General features: G+C 42.3%; 1 protein-coding gene across 1 annotated transcript in view; it reads right to left on the bottom strand.

Moving 5' to 3' along the window:
* Positions 1 to 16510, bottom strand: part of PPM1H (protein phosphatase, Mg2+/Mn2+ dependent 1H) — a 317942-nt gene that overhangs the window by 37305 nt on the left and 264127 nt on the right. The window contains exon 8 of the mRNA XM_036760023.1: positions 14202 to 14309. Within this exon, the coding sequence (XP_036615918.1) occupies positions 14202 to 14309 (108 nt within the window). The remainder of the gene's footprint in view (positions 1 to 14201; positions 14310 to 16510) is intronic.

The raw sequence follows: 16510 nt of genomic DNA, 5'->3' as shown, positions 1-16510 counted from the left end.
GTTAACTTCCCAAGATTCCTTGAAACTCAGCTGAAATTCTGTGGTTAGTAGGTCTGGAATCAAGAAGCCCTGAATTCAAATCCGGCCTCGGTCATGGATTAGCCGCGTGACCATGAGTAAGCTGCTTCACTTCTGTTTGCCCCAGTTTCCTCATCTATAAGTGGGGATAATAATGGCACTGACCTCATGGGGTTGATGTGAGGGTCAAATAAAATAATGTGCAACACAGTTCTTGGCACAGAGCAGGTACTATCTAAATGTTGTGATGATGATGATGGTGGTGGCAATGGCCCGTCCTCTCCTGCACCCCAAAGAGCACTTGGTGTTCTTTTAATTTAAATGTATTAGGTCTCCTCTATCCCCGTAGGGCTGTAAGCTCTGTGAAGGCACAGCATTTTTCCCAGTGCCTCAAGAGAGTGAGGCTGAGGACTCTGATTGGCTCTTCCTCACTTAAATCCGATTCACGAACAAGGCAAGACAAGACTCGTGGTGTCGTTGGTCCTTTTTGGGAATGAAGGATAAACAACAACGTACAGGAGGTGCTGAATAAGTCATTGTGGAATCGAAACCCTGTGCCAAATTAACATGAGAAGCAATATGGTTTTAAACTCCAAATTACTTCCTCTGGTGGTTAGGTTACAGTATGTACCTGAACCACTCACAAGTGCTAGACTATAATGAACAGAGTGGGAGAAGATAGCATGGTTAGAGAAAATGGGGTTGGGAAAATGTCCCATCCTGGGGACTCTGTCCTTTCTTTCTGAATTTTAAAAAGTTCTAAATTTAAGAAACATTAAAATAAAAGAGAATTTTTCCACAAGCAAAGTCGAAGAGAAAAAGATGATAAGGTGTGAAACAATTATGCACAGACTGCCTAGGGAAAAAATACAACAAATTCAACATGTTACTTTCAAAGCAGTCCTGTTTGTCTGTGTTTCCTTCACTTCTCTCTACATATGAAAGTTTCAATGATTCCCCCTGCATCTTTCTCTTCTCCCCGCCCCCCATCTCTTGTTTTCCCCTCTCTTCATATCTATGTGTGTATATAGATAGATAGATAGATACACCCACACACACATATACAGCTGGTTCCACTCTTCTCCCTCACCTCAAAATGAAAAACATAATCCCTGTAACAATTAAATGGGCAACTAGGTGGCTCAGTGAATGGAGCCTGGAGTGGGGAATACTCATGTCCCTGAGTTCAAATCTGGCTACAGGCACTTACTAGCTGTGTGACCCTGGGCAAGTCAGTTAACCCTGTTTGCCTCTGTTTCCTCCTCTGTAAAATGAGCCAGAGAAAGAAACAGTGTCTCTGCCAAGATAACCCCAAATGGGGTCATAAAGGGTCTGACGTGACTGAAAAAAACAACTCAAGAACAACAACAAACAAGCAGAGTCAAGGAAAACTAATCCACACATTTACCACGTCCAAACAAGTCCATATTCCTCTGTAGTTCTCCGGAGTCATTGTTGGTCAATGCATTGATCAGATTTCCCGTTTTTGGAAGATTTGTTTTTCCTTTATATGTTCCTGTACCAATTGTTCTGTTTCTGCATCAGATCACACAAGTTGAGACACCATCTTTTGAGGGAAATCTTTCCCCTCCCTCCCTTAGGTAAAATGATAACAAAAGGTTAACCTTCTCATTAACAGAATGAGGAGAGACTTCAGTTGGCCTGGGCCTAGGCTGTTGGCTATGGCCCACTTCCCCACAAAACAGAAAGAAGAGACAGACTTTGCTTTAAGGTTTGACAGGGATGAAAAAGGGACAGAATGTTTCTGAATGTTTGACACTGTTCTTCCAGCAAACTAAAGAGACGAAGGCACCGCTGGGTGCCTCTGAAGGAATTTCAAAACGAGTCAGAAACCATGGCCCCAGAACTTTGTGGGTTGCACAGGGATAGACAAATCTGGCTGTACTTGGGGTTTGGCAAATGAGCTATTTTTCCAGCGTTTCGTGTTCAGTGAAACCGAAAATGTGTTTGGCCAGAAACCCCTTTCTAATTCTTAAAACCCTGCACATTTTTTTTTAAAGGTAAATCTGATCCATATGCTTTTGGTTCATTTACTTTTAACTCATCAGAATGAATTAAGAGCTAAGATGATGAATGGGAACAGCTCTGATTTTCCAAGAAGATTGTTTGAGCCTTTTTTCTTAGAACCCAGGCACATTTTTTCCCCCAGCCGTTCAGACAACCCTGACTGTGCTGCACTTAAAACTTAAAATTCAAATGTGCAATAAAGATCTAGGCTTGGCAAAGAGAAGACAGCATGGCGGGGAGAATATTTCCAGGAAATACAGAGTTGGGGGAAGAGAGGGCAAGTCAGAAAAGTCATGAGGGAGAGGGAAGGGACAGCTAGTATTCATTAGGGCCTTTTAAAGGAATGAAAATACAACTCTTGAGATTCATAGGTGACCAAATCCAGCTCAGGGTGGGCCCTAACAAAACTCCCAGGGAACTTTATTTAGCCATTACCGGGGAAATGTGGTCTCATACTCCCCATTTCTACCCCCCTGGCCAACATACACACACACACACACACACACCTGTGAATTCAGGGAACAGTAGGAACACTAGGGTTTTTTGCTACTTAGTAGGGTCAACCGAAGGCAAGTCACAACCTCTCTGGGTCTCAGTTTCCCCATTTGTAAGATGAAGGGGGTTGGACTCCATAATCTCTGTGATCCCTTCCAACCCCTAAACCTAAGCTCCTATTAATGAAAAGGAATAAGGAATTCTTAAGCAATTAGCTACTTAAAACAAGACACTATGCTACTACAATTGCAGGTAATCTGTTGATGCAAACTACACGGGTACATTATCTCTTGTTATTCAATTCAACTTGGCAGTTTCCACATAGATTAGATTTTTGTAATCCTTTCTAGTTCTGATTTCTGATTGCTCACCCTTGTTTCCTCCTCTTCCTCCTCCTTGGTCCAAAGCCAGGGTCCAGATTCCCAATTACTACAGAAAGCTAATTAATTAACCCTCCTCCTTCGAAATTTCACTTAATCACGTGCCTGTTCCTGGACATGCAGTCACTTGCTTTGGCAACAGTGAACCCCATCTCTTTCCTAAAACATGACTCCACAGTTTTTCCAAAATGGCTTGAGTTTCTTTATAACATGATGCACACCTTTGACTATTGGTATCCTGCTAGGTGGCACGGATCTTCTAATCTCCCGTCTGTAATAACAATGTTGCTAGTAGCTGCTGTGGAGGTGAAAGACCAACACAAAACCAACGACAAGAGCACACAGAATGGCTGCTAGCACAGGTTCTTTCTTCTGCTTTTCTAAGGAAAGCAACTTTAAGGGGTAAACAATCTCACTTTAATTAAACATACATAAACCATTCACTTAGTTCTGGGGAAAAAGCCCGCACCCTGAACTTCAGAGCAAATACAAATAGAAACTACAAACAGATCAACAGACAGGCTTTGTCTGATCAAGACATCATATACATAGTTACCAAAAAGAGAAGCACCAACATCTGGGTTTTCAAAGCTGGGGAGCTCTTAACAATGGTTACCCAGAGTCTTGTCTAGTCAAATCACATGACACTCTTCCAGTGAGTGAGAGTCCCAGGACAAAATGCCAACCTCGGATCTTATATGCCCTTCTCAGGGTCAGAGGGTGTCACAACCATGCAACTCAAACCTATGTGAACTAGGCTTTCTTGTTTCTTAAGCAGGTCAGGGGCTCTTGATTCAATCAAAGAAACAAAAGACAACAAAAAGTCCACTTTTTTTTACTATTACATCTGAAAGGCAAGACTCATCAAAGGTACTTGATTACCTTAGCATTCTAAAAGAAAAAACAAAAAAATCCCACCCTAATTACCATAACACCATCCCTCATTCCTCCTTCCCTATGCCCTCTCTCTGTGGAATCATTTTTCAAGACCCATTTGATTATTCTTTTCATAGAAACAGTAACATCTAAAATATAATTGCTCTGGCCTAGACCATACGTGATTTTGAGAGGATCTTTTTTTTGTGTTGAAAAGTATGTATTTCTCAGGAACTCACCCTATAGGTGCCTCTGTGAAGGATATTATTATATCTTTATCATAGAATGTAAACTCAGGGATTATCTCACTTTTGTTTTCATCTTCCTAACACTTAACAAACAGTAGGTGCTAAATAAAGCTTTTTTGATTGATGAGACACATTTCATCTCTGGTTGCCAGGACTCTCCCCTATGCCTGGAATGCTGTCTCCTTCTCTAGGAGGGCTTTCCTGGGCTCACCAGCTGCTAGTGTGTCCCCCCAAAATTATTTTGTTTTTAAAGATGCAAAAATCTTTATAGCTCCTATCAGCTACCACACTAATGGATTAAGTATACAACAATCTTGCAGACATTATCTCCAAGAAACTGGCTTGACCTGTAAAGGAAATATACTAGAAAATACTCTCTTCAATTACAGTCTAAACCTAAAAGGGAGGAAAAAAAATGCTCATTTATCTCTGGTGGATTCCAGCAAATCCATTCACGGAAGAGTCCTAGATGGAGAATCTCTCTAGGGGATCCCTGGAAATGAGGAGGGACCCAAATATATCCTGGATAAAGCCCCCACATTGAAATTTCTCTTTTGGGCTGCTCTCCTAAGATTAAGTCCCTAGAAGATGTGGCTGCTAACTTGGATTTCAGGGTACCGTTTGGTTCTAGGCTCTTACTACTATAGATCACAGTAATATGAGTCCCTTCCCAGTGTGTTTTCCATTAGCAGTCGGTCAACAGACACAATTAACTCATAGCAAAGACATTTATTAAAAACAACATACTAAAAAGTATAGCTATAAAGCATTTTTCTTTTGATCAGACAACAAGCATTCGTTAAGCACCCACTATATATCAGGCCCTGTGCTAAGTGCTGGAGATGCAAAGAAAGGCAAGTTAGGTCCTGCCCTCAAGGACCTCACAATCTAATGTGAAATTTTAAAGTGGAAAACACTCTCCCAGAAATACACACAGTGGCCATGGGAAGAATAAGCAACAAATTTAGAATATAAGCTTAGTAGGGCACACATGGGAAAAACATTTGTGGCCAAGGCTACCCACTGCTATGCTACTACAAGGAAGGGAAGAGAATATGCATTTATTAAATGCCTACTACATGCCAGGCACCGTGCTAAGCATTTTATAGGTATTATCTCATCCGATCCTCACAACCTACGAAGCAGACGATTTGTTATGATCCCCATTTTACCGCTGAGGAAAATCAGGTGGATAGGAGTTAAATGACTTGCCAAGGATCACACGGAGTGTCTGAAGCTGGGTTCCAGAAGCAGCACTCTACCCAGTGTGTCACCAAGGTGTTTTCCTTCTCTGGGGCACCCTTTCTAAAGCTCCCTGATTGCCAAGGCTATCCCTATCATAGACAGTTTACTTTTTCAGCTGCCAAAGGTACTACCTCTCAAAGCTGCTTTGATTTATTTTTAAAACACACTTTTATTTACTTCATTACATATTTCCCAATTACACATAAAATTTTAACACTAATTTTTAAAAAAAAATTATTTATTTTTGGTTCTCAGCATTCACTTTCATAAGATTCTGAGTTCCAAATTCTCTCCCGTCCTCTTGCCTCTGCCCCACCCCTTGAAAAGGTAAGCAATATATCCATTTTACACATGAAATCATGCAAAACATATTTCCACGTTAGCCACATTGAAGCTGCTTTCAGCCTCAAGGGTCTGCTTTTCTTTATTCGAGTCCGTCTGCGGTACACAGCCTATGGAATAATCAGGGCTTCAAGTCCTCCGCATCAAAGTGTTAAGGGCCCTGTGATTTACTCCCTTGCTTGGCTTGTGGAGGGCCATGGGATTATGCTCCACAGTAACTCATAGGTCTTGATGTCACTTGTTTGGCTCAGTCACCAAAATAGTCAAAATGTCTTTCATTAGCAAGCACGAAAAGTGCTGAGACCCCCTGAGATTGTGGGAGAGTTTTCAAATTACCTGAATGAACACTGACTATTTTCCCCATGGTAGTTCAGGTTTGGATTACTGGGTGATTATTGGCAAAGCACACGCCCTGGGCATTTTAAGTATTCTCAACATACACAGGCTCCCTTCAGTAGCAATTTCTACCCATTTAACTACGGCAAAAGACTTGTCTTTATGGATGGATTATAGGGGTGGGGAGCCTTTGGAAAAGGATGCAGTCAAAGGGCCACCTCTTGATTATATCACAGCTCTCTTTTGTTCAAAACTCTTCAAAAGCTCCTTACTGCCTCCCCAGTAAAGTTTAAACTCCTTAGCCTGACATTCAAAAAACCTGTGCTATCAGACATTCTCCCAGAAGTCTCTGACGCTGTCATCGTCCCTCAAAACGGAATCATTACCATTTTTTTTTAACTGATCCCATGGAAGCAGCTAGAAGGCTCAGGATCAGGAAGACCTGAGTTCAAATCCAGCCTCTGTGACTCTGGGCAAGTCACTTAACCTCTGTTTGCCTTAATTTCCTAGGGAAGGAAATGGCAAACCCTTCTAGTATCTTTGCCAAGAAAATCCCATGGACAGTATGGTCCACGAGGTCATGAAGAGTCAGACATGACTCAACAGCAACAACCCTATGCCTTTGCTTGTACCATTTCCTAAGGTGCCTGCTTAAAAACCAAACGCTACCAACCATCACTTTCAGCTGAGCTCAAATGTCAACTCCCCTGAGCTTTCCCTCATCCTTTGGCAGTGACCTTCTCCAAGCTCCAGGCCACGTGACCAAATGGATGGATGGCTAGACATTTTCTCCTGACCTCTCAAACCTGTACAACAGATGAAACAATTAGAGCCGTCTCCACAGGCCAAGATATTGAGAACACTAAGGAGGTAACAATGGGATGAATGAACTGGGATCAGAGAAGGGACACACTCCCTCGGCATAGCCTCCTCCTCTGGCCACCCATGATCTGTCAGGGTGGCCAAACTGGACCCTGTGCTCTGAGATCCCCTCCCCACCTTAGGAAAGGGAAGCCTGCCCTGCCTGAGACGGCAGCATCTGGGCTGAAGCAGTGCTCACGGGGCCAGAGAAATGAGCAAAGGACACTGGGGCAGGGGCATGGGCTGGGGGCCGAGCTGAACCCTGGTGCTTGTCTCCACAGAACAGTAGGGTGAGGGGAGGAGCCCGTGCTGGCAGACACTGCACAGCGGCGGCACTAGGGAGTGGATCTCAGAGCACAGGCAAGGCGGGAAATGGACTTAAAATTACCAAGATCTCAGGAGAAAGAAAACTCAGTTAAAAACCTTGGGCACAAGCAGATACAGAGGGAAAGTTTATAATGGAAGATGAGGATCCAGCCTTCATCCTCAGACCTTATTACACATACTTTGTGCCTCTTTTACTGACTTATCACCTATTAGTCTGCATTAGAATTATGTCTGCCTTCGTCGCATCTCCCTCTCTGAGCTCCGTGAAGGCCAGGTTTGTATGTTAATTTAATCTTTGTATCTGCCCTAGTGCCTACAACTGCGTTCTCTGCCTTCTATTTTTTTTTGGGGGGGGGTGTGGGGGAAGCATCTAGACATGTGATTTGATTGCTGTGGGGAGCTCCTCAGGGTGGAAATTTCCACCAACAAAGCAGATTGGTAATTCAGAGGTTAGATAACTTGCCCGTGGCCACACAACTAACAGAAGGACAAGGTACAGCTTGGACTTTTTGACTCATCCCATTGTACTCCCAAAGTGGGTGCCACGGCGCACACCCTTGGGTGTAGGTGCATGACTAACGAGTCAGAGGGAGGGAAGACAGATTGTACTCTACTCTCCCTGGGACGCAGATAAGCCTCCCACTGATTAACACAACCCCAGCAGACCCTTCAGCAGCTCTTGCCCAACACTACTCTATTTTACTCAATATCCCCTTCTATCCAGGCGTCAGGGTGGAGGTGGTTATAATCATACTACTACTATCACCACCACCACCACCACATCTACTATTACTACTACTACAACATCTACTACTACTACGACAACTACTACCACTACAGCTAGTTAGCTAGCATTTACATAGTGCCTCATGTGTTCCAAGCACTGTGCTAAGTGCTTATCAAATACCTCATTTAATCTTCACAACAACCCTGGGAGGTAGGTGCTATCATTATCCCCATTTTACAGATAGGGAAACTGAGGCAAGTAGCAGTTAAGTGACTTGCCCAAGGTCCACAGCTAGTAAGTGTTTGAGGCTGGATTTGAACTCAGGCTCAGGACTCTCTCTATACTATCTAACCATGACCTAGGCATCTTGAGGCAGCCGTGTGGGTGTTATTTGGGGAAAATCCTTCACGTTCTCCACGCGCTAGAACTCTGTCCCCCGTCCCCTCGTGGCTGCAGACAGTGTGTCTCTTGGCTGTAGGATCCAGGCCAGTGGCCAGGGAGAGCCCTCCTTCTGTTTCTGGTGGGATGGAGAGTGAGGTGTACAGGACGGACCATCTTTGCTGCCCATGTCTTCCTGTTTCCTTCACGCACACTCCTCTTTCTCCTTTCTCTAGTTCTACTGAGCTCGCCGTCATCCTCCCAGTCGCCCAGATTCACAGACCTTGGCGTCACCCCCAACTCCACACACTCACTCGCCCTCACACACACCTGGTCCACTGCCAAATCTCATGGTTTCTACCTGCTGGGCATCTCTCCCACCCTCCCCCTTTTCTCTACTTATCCACCTACCCACTGGCACTTGATACAAGCCCTCATTACCCTCAGCCACACTGTGACAATATTCTGCCCCACTCCAGCCCACCCCCCACCCAGATGTCAAAATGATAAGTCCTAAAGCCCAGGTCTGATCAGGTCAACCTCTCCTCCCGCCTTCTTGCTTTCTCACTGCATTCCACTTCTCACCTCTATGCTTTTGCACTGGTTGTTCGACATGCCTGCAAAGCTCTCCAACCCCCCTCACTTCTGCCTCTTAAAATCTTATTTCCTCCTTCCCAACTCAGCTCAAATACAATCTCTACCTCAAATACTAAGTCTTCCATGATCTCCCTAGCTCCTAAGGCCCTTCCTCCCAGATTACCATGCATTTATTTATCTGTTCTGAATATAGTTATGAGTAGAGATATACAGCATCCAAAGTATCCTTTAGAATACAATTTGGGGAAAATGATATTTGATCATGGAAAGAAGGAAATAATCATTTGTTGAGCAGCTACTGTGTACCAGGCACTATACTAAGCACTTTTGCAAATATTACCTCATTTAATCTTCAAAACAACTTGGAGGTAGTTGCTATTACTACCCTGATTACATTTTATAACTGAAGAAAGTGGGGCAGGTAGATGGTTAAGTGACTTGTCCAGGGTCACACAGCTAGCAAGTGTCTGAGGCTGGATTTGAACTCAGATCTTACTGACTCCAATTCCAGCATCGTATGCTTGTACCACATAGCTAGGAGTGTGACCATGGAATGTTTATTTAGCAAGGGCTACCAAAACAAAGAAGAAACCTCCCAAAATCTTTAGTTTCAAAAGATTACCCATCCCAACATTCTCCCCATGTAGATTTACTCTTTAACTCCTGACAAAGTACTTAAAAAAGCAATGGGGAATTTAAAGATATGGTACATTTTTCTTTCACAAGAAGAAAATTTCCCAAATTTGTTGACACTTTCTCTGAATCATGCTACCTAATGTATTTAAGAAATGGTAATATGCTTAATTTCTTCCTTAATTAGGCAGTTGGAGATACAAGGGATACAGCATTGAGTTCAAATGTGATCTCAGACACTACTAGCTACGTGACCCTGGGTAAGTCACTTAACCTCTGCTTGCCTCAGTTTCCTCAGTGGGGATCATAATAGTGCCTACCTCCTAGGGTTGTTCTGAGGATCAATGATATAATATTTGTAAAAAGCACTTAGCGCACTGCCTGGCACACAGCAGCCACTATAGAAATGCTTATCCCCTGCCTTCCTTCAAAGTAAAGATAACACGTTTGACAATTTTTTTTATTAATACCTCATTTCTGTATCTCCTTCCTTTCCCAATTTATTTTTCCGCTTTCTCCCTCTTAGAGAGCTAGCCCTTGTGACAAAGAAAAAAAAAGAAAAAGGAGAAAAAAGTTCAGCAATATTAATCAAAATACTGATCCAATCTAAAAGGATATTCAGTGTTCCACCTCCATGATCATCTCCCTCCACCTCTGTGGAGACAGGAAGGAGACCCGTACTCACAGCTCAAGCACAGTCATTATAATTATACAGCTCCTAGCATTTCCAAGTTCCTTTCCATTGACACTGTTGTAGATGGTCATTGTGTACATTTTTTCCATGGTCCTGCTTAATTCACTTTGTATCAGTTTATGTATCTTCCCATGCATGCCCACTGTCTTTATCTTCACTGCTTTTTAGGGTGTAGTAACACATTCACGTACCACAGTTCGTTTAACCACTCACTCCCTAATTAGTAGGGTTAACTTTGCATCTACGTTTTTGCTACCAAGAAAAGTGTTGCTATCAATATTCTGATATATGTTGGACACCATTCCCTCCCACCTCCACCCCAATCTTTGACCTCCCCAAAGTACATGCCAGAAAGTGGATCTCTAGACGAAAGGATACAGAGAATTTAGTTGTTGTCTTACCAGATTTGCAATTTACTCCCTCTCAGAATGGTTGGACCAATCCATAGCTCTACCAACAGAGTATCAATATGCCTGCCTTTCCAGAAAGCCTCTAACAGGAGCCAAGATGGCGTCTGGAAAGCAAGGACTTGTGTGAGCTCCTCCTGCCAGGTCCCTCCAAACATCTATAAAAATGGCTCTGAACAAATTCTAGAGCTGCAGAACTCACGAAATAGCAGAGGGAAGCAGGGCTCCAGCCCAGGGCAGCCTGGATCATTGCCGGGTAAGGTCTATCGCATGGAACTGGGAGCGGAGCAGAAACCAGCATGAACCGCACCTGGACCAACCAGACAGGGAGCTGGGCAGAACAGGCCCTAGCACCCTGAATCAGTGAGCTGTGGCAGTTACCACAATCCACAAACACCAAAGACAACAGAGAAGGTTGGTGGGAAAAGCTGCTGAGACAGAATGAAAGGAGTTCGCGGTTCAGCTACCTCCCCAGGGGCAGCAGAGGTGATGCAGCTCTGAGGCTGCTTACAGAGCTACAGCTGCAATTGCTTCCAGGCCCAGGCCCACCTGGTGGGAGGACTTAAGTGGCGGATCTGAGCAAGAGTGCAGAGCCTGCTTAAGATCTGCGTTGCAGTCTGGCTGGGGGTACTTGGGGGAGGAGTGCTAGTGTGGCAGAGCTTGCTGTGTAGAAATAGCTCTGAAAACAACAGCACAGCCCCTCAAGCTTGGGACAAAGTACTCTCTACTCGACAAGCAGTCACACCCCAAAGAAAAACTCAAGGGTCAAGTAAGCTGGCTGGGAACGTGGCCAGGCAGAGAAAAGGGACTCAGATTCAGACTCAGACTTTGGAATCTTTCTTTGGGGACAAAGAAGACCAAAACATACAGCCAGAAGAAGTCAACAAAGTCAAAAAGCCTACATCAAAAGCCTCCAAGAAAAACATGAACTGGTCTCAGGCCATGGAAGAGCTCAAAAAGGATTTGGAAAAGCAAGTTAGAGAAGGAGAGGAAAAATTGGGAAGAGAAATGAGAGTGATGTGAGATAACCATGAAAAACAAGTCAATGACTTTCTAAAGGAGACCCAAAAAAATACTGAAGAAAACAACACATTAAAAAACAGACTAACTCAAATGGCAAAAGAGGTCCAAAAAGCCAATGAGGAGACAAATGCCTTGAAAGGCAGAATTAGCCAAATGGAAAAGGAGGTCCAAAAGACCACTGAAGAAAATATTACCTTAAAAATTAGATTGGAGCAAGTGGAACCTTGTGACTTTATGAGAAAACAAATCTGTTATAAAACAGAACCAAAGGAATGAAAATATGGAAGACAATGTGAAATATCTCATTGGAAAAACCACTGACCTGGAAAACAGATCCAGGAGAGATCATTTAAAAATTTTTGGATTACCTGAAAGCCATGATCAAAGAAAGAGCCTAAATATCATCTTTCAAGAAATTATCAAGGAGAACTGCCCTGATATTCTAGAGCCATAGGGCAAAATAGAAATTGAAAGAATCCACAGATCGCCTCCTCAAAAAGATCCCAAAAAGAAAACTCCTAGGAATATTGTCACCAAATTCCAGAGCTCCCAGATCAAGGAGAAAATACTGCAAGCAGCCAGAAAGAAACAGTTTGAATATTGTGGAAACACAATCAGAATAACCTAAGATCTAGCAGCTTCCACATTAAGGGATCAAAGGGCTTAGAATACGATATTCCGGAGATCAATGGAGCTAGGATTAAAACCAAGAATCACCTACCCAGCAAAACTGAGTATCATGCTCCAATGCAAAATATGGATTTTCAACAAAATAGAGGACCTTCAAGCTTTCTCAGTGAAAAGACCAGAGCTGAACAGAAAATTTGACTTTCAAACACAAGAATCAAGAGGAACATGAAAAGGTAAACAAGAAAGAGAAATCATAAGGGACTTACTAAAGTTGAACTGTTTTGTTTACATTCCTACATGGAAAGATGATGTGTATAATTCAAGAGACCTCAGTATGAGGGTAGCTGAAGGGAATATACATATATATATAAAGACAGAGCGCACGGGGGGGTTGAATATGAAGGGATGATATCTAAAAAAATAAAATCAAATTAAGGGATGAGAGAGGAATATATTGAGAAAGGGAGAAAGGGAGAGACAGAATGGGGTAAATTATGTTGCATAGAAGTAGCATGAAAAAGCAGTTCATTGGAAGTGAAGAGGGGGCAGGTGAGGGGGAATGAGTGAATCTTGCTCTCATCAGATTTGACCTGAGGAGGGAATAACATACACATTCAATTGGGTATCTTACCCCACAGGAAAGGAGGAGGAAGGAGATAAAAAAGGGGGGATGATAGAAGGCAGGGCAGATAGGGGTAGGAAGTAATCAAAAGCAAACACTTTTGAAAAGGGACAGGGTCAAGGGAGAAAATTGAATAAAGGGGGATAGGAAGGAACAAAATATAGTTAGTCTTTCACAACATGAGTATTGTGGAAGGGTTTTACATAATGATTCACATGTGGCCTATGTGGAATTGCTTGCCTTCTTAGGGAGGGTGGGTGGGGAGGGAAGAGGGGAGAATTTGGAACTCAAAGTTCTAAAAACAGATGTTTTAAAAAAAAGTTTTTGCATGCAACTAGGAAATAAGATATAAAGGCAATGGGGCATAGAAATTTTTCTTGCCCTACAAGAAAGTAAGGGAAAAGGGGATGGGGGCAGACTGGGGTGACAGAAGGGAGGCTTGACTGGGGAACGGGGCAACCAGAATATATGCCATCTTGGAGTGGGGGGTGGAGGGTAGAAATGGGGATAAAATTTGTAATTCAAACTCTTATGAAAATCAATGCTGAAAACTAAAAATATTAAATAATTTAAATTAAAAAAAAGAAAAAGAAAAACAACAGGGAAGCAAGTAAAAAAAATAAAAAATAAAAAAAAAGAACGTCTCCAACATTGCTTATTCCTATCTTTTGTCATCTTTTCCAATTAGCTGGACAGGAAGTAAAATCTCAGAGTTGTTTAGATTTGCATTTCTCATTATCTTATGATCTAGAGTAACCATTCACATACTCAGTACTGGTTTATAATTCATCTCCATGAAATTGTTCATATCCTTGGACCATTTCTCCCCCGGGGAAGGCTTTTGGTATAACATCTCAGCATTAATTCCCTGTCTCAGGGAAGATGGAAATTCACTAGCAGAATTTCAACAAAAACCTTTGTATAATGGGTGGATAGGACTGAAAGAAGAGTACTATAAGTAAGGAAGAACAGCTCATGATGTACTTTTTCAAACTGGACCTGTGAATATCTTTTCCAACTCTGCTAGTCATTAAAACCAATGACCAAAGCAGACTGTATGTGTATACAATTTATGAGAAAATATAAATCTACTGGGGATACATTATATTTTTTAGTTAGGGGGATGGGTGATGAAAGGGTCCACTGCTCTATCCTACTAGCTCCTTCTGGCTCTTGCTTTGCACATGGCAGGAGCTTAATGAATGTCTGTTGAAATGGGCAAATTCTAACAGCAGAAATGAGGAAAATATACATTTCCATTGGGCGTCAAACTGAATTTCTCTTTTTAAAGGCATACCCATGAGCACCCCCTCCTTTCCCAAGTCATCTTGTACCTCAGGAGCTGAAGACAGGAACGGTTTGATGTAGATGTTGGAGTCATGCACCTTCAGGTCATGGTCCCCAAGTCCCCTGGTTACACCAATAGTGGCCATCACCCGTGCCTAGGAGAAGGAGGAGGAGAAGCACAGGTCAATCCAGAGCACTCAGACACAAGAGACTGCTCCCCTAAAAAAACACACCCTGCAAAACAACCACCAAAAACCCCATTTGAAATGTAGCTATAATAACACAGCTGCCAAGAGCAGAAAGAGAATGCCCCACTGCTTCCTGTCAATCTTTCCACCTCCTTGGCTATCGACTGTAACCTTGCACTGTTTTCCCTCTGCTATTTTCAGATGTTCATCTTTTGATTCCTCCTCTTTGTGGCTGCTATTTACCCACTTTGTCCAAGGTTCTAATTCTCAAATCAACAACCACTGCTACAATAGCCCTCTGCCTTCTTGCACAGCTACTGAAAACCCAGAAAAAATAGCACTAGATCTAGGAGACATTGGAACAAACAGTTTAGCATCACAAAGATATAGGATTTTATCAATGGAAATGTCATTAAATAAGATGCATTATCATCTGCATTGTTACTCTGCCCTAAGGATTAGGGGGCCTCTCCATTCATGCCACACCTGAAACCTTCTATATATACTGTCTTTCCCATTAGGATTTGAGCAAATGCAGAGCAGGGGCTGTCTCCATTTTTTCTGTTTGTATCCCAAGCGTTTAGCATAGTGCTTTGCATAAAGTAAGCACTTAATAAATGCTCATTCATTCATTCAACAACAATACATTATCTCTCCACCAGAGAACCATGAATGTGGGACCTACACCCAGATTCATGCAACTAGGTGGTGGCAGAGTGGATAGAGTGTCAGACCTAGAATTCAAATCCTCAGACACTTGCTAGCAAGTCACTTAACCCTGTTTGCCTCAGTTTCCTCATCTGTAAAATGAGCTGGAGAAGGAAGGGCAAACCACTCCAGTATCTCTGCCAAGAACCTGAAAGTGGGTTGTGGAGAGTTAGATATGACCGAACAACTAAACACCACCATCCAGATTAGGGGTCAGGAAATGACTATGTTACAATATAAGCGAGTTTTAGGTGTTTTTATTAAATTGTCTTAGGAGTAATAGGAATCCCCTTCTGCCCCACCTTAGAAAATATGGATGCATACTGTGAAGGCCAGATTGCTACCTGCCATGGATGGTGAAGAAAGGATTCCCTACACAGGGAGGGAAATTAGGCTACGTGATTTCTAAGGCTTCCTTTAACGCTGATATTCTGTGATTCTCAGTGTCATGGCTCTTTGGCTGAAGAAATTTTGAGTCCAGAGAAATCTCTGCTGTGTCTGCTTGCTAGTTAGTGAATTTGTCCTACAAACAGTACAGATCCTACATGTGCAAATTCCTAAAAATGAGAGAAAATAAGCAATAATTGCCTTTGCATGAATCTTCTGGAAAGTAGAAGGGGGAGAAGAGAGGAGAGAAGAATGAAACCCTGTAGACTGAGGAAGATTTAAGATCATTTAACTTTACTATTTTTAAGACTATACATTTCTGTATTCAAATAAAAAATTCCAACTATGGGGGGCAGGCTATTGTGGGATCACAGCAAGAAGATCAACAGCAGCGAAATGAGACCCTTTAGTATGATCCTAAAGTTATGTCTCACTGAGCTGGCTGGGATCGAGGTCAATAATTATCATGTTTGTTTACTACTATGCACCTGATGATACAGTGCTCTCTGGAAATTACTAAGGGTGAAGCCTTGAGTCAACAAAATACACAGGGAATGAATATAGTCTTTTGAATTTTCTGGTTAAGTGAGGAAACATTTTATTTCAATCTTTGCTGTTGGAAATTTTGCCAAAATGTCGAAAATGACCGCTTTTATTGCCTCAGTAAGGAGAGTAAATCAAGCACATTTGAGCCTTTGATGACAGAGAAGCTTATGTTTCTTTAAAAACATTTTTATTATGAACTTAATAAAAAACTAACAAGAACACTTCCAAGTACAAATAAAAAGACCTTACATGAAACTGCAAATCCCTACATATACTTTTTAAAAGTGTATATATGAAATTTAACATGATAGAACGGATACTACCATGCTTGTCTGCGTCTTCTTCTGAGCCATTCTCAGTTCTGCAGATTTGAAAAATGTTTCACGGATGTCCTTTTCTTTCTTTTTTCCTCTCATCACTATTACGCTTGGCCCTAATCTCTTCTCTCCCTCGGAAAGCCTTCCTTTGTAATAAATTAACTATAGTCAAGCAAACTGCTCCACACACTGGTTGTGTCTTTCAAAACT

This window comes from Trichosurus vulpecula, chromosome 5, assembly GCF_011100635.1.
Source record: "Trichosurus vulpecula isolate mTriVul1 chromosome 5, mTriVul1.pri, whole genome shotgun sequence".
Taxonomy (NCBI): domain Eukaryota; kingdom Metazoa; phylum Chordata; class Mammalia; order Diprotodontia; family Phalangeridae; genus Trichosurus; species Trichosurus vulpecula.
The sequence above is the reverse complement of the archived record's forward strand: the minus strand, read 5'-3'. Positions and strand labels throughout refer to the sequence as shown.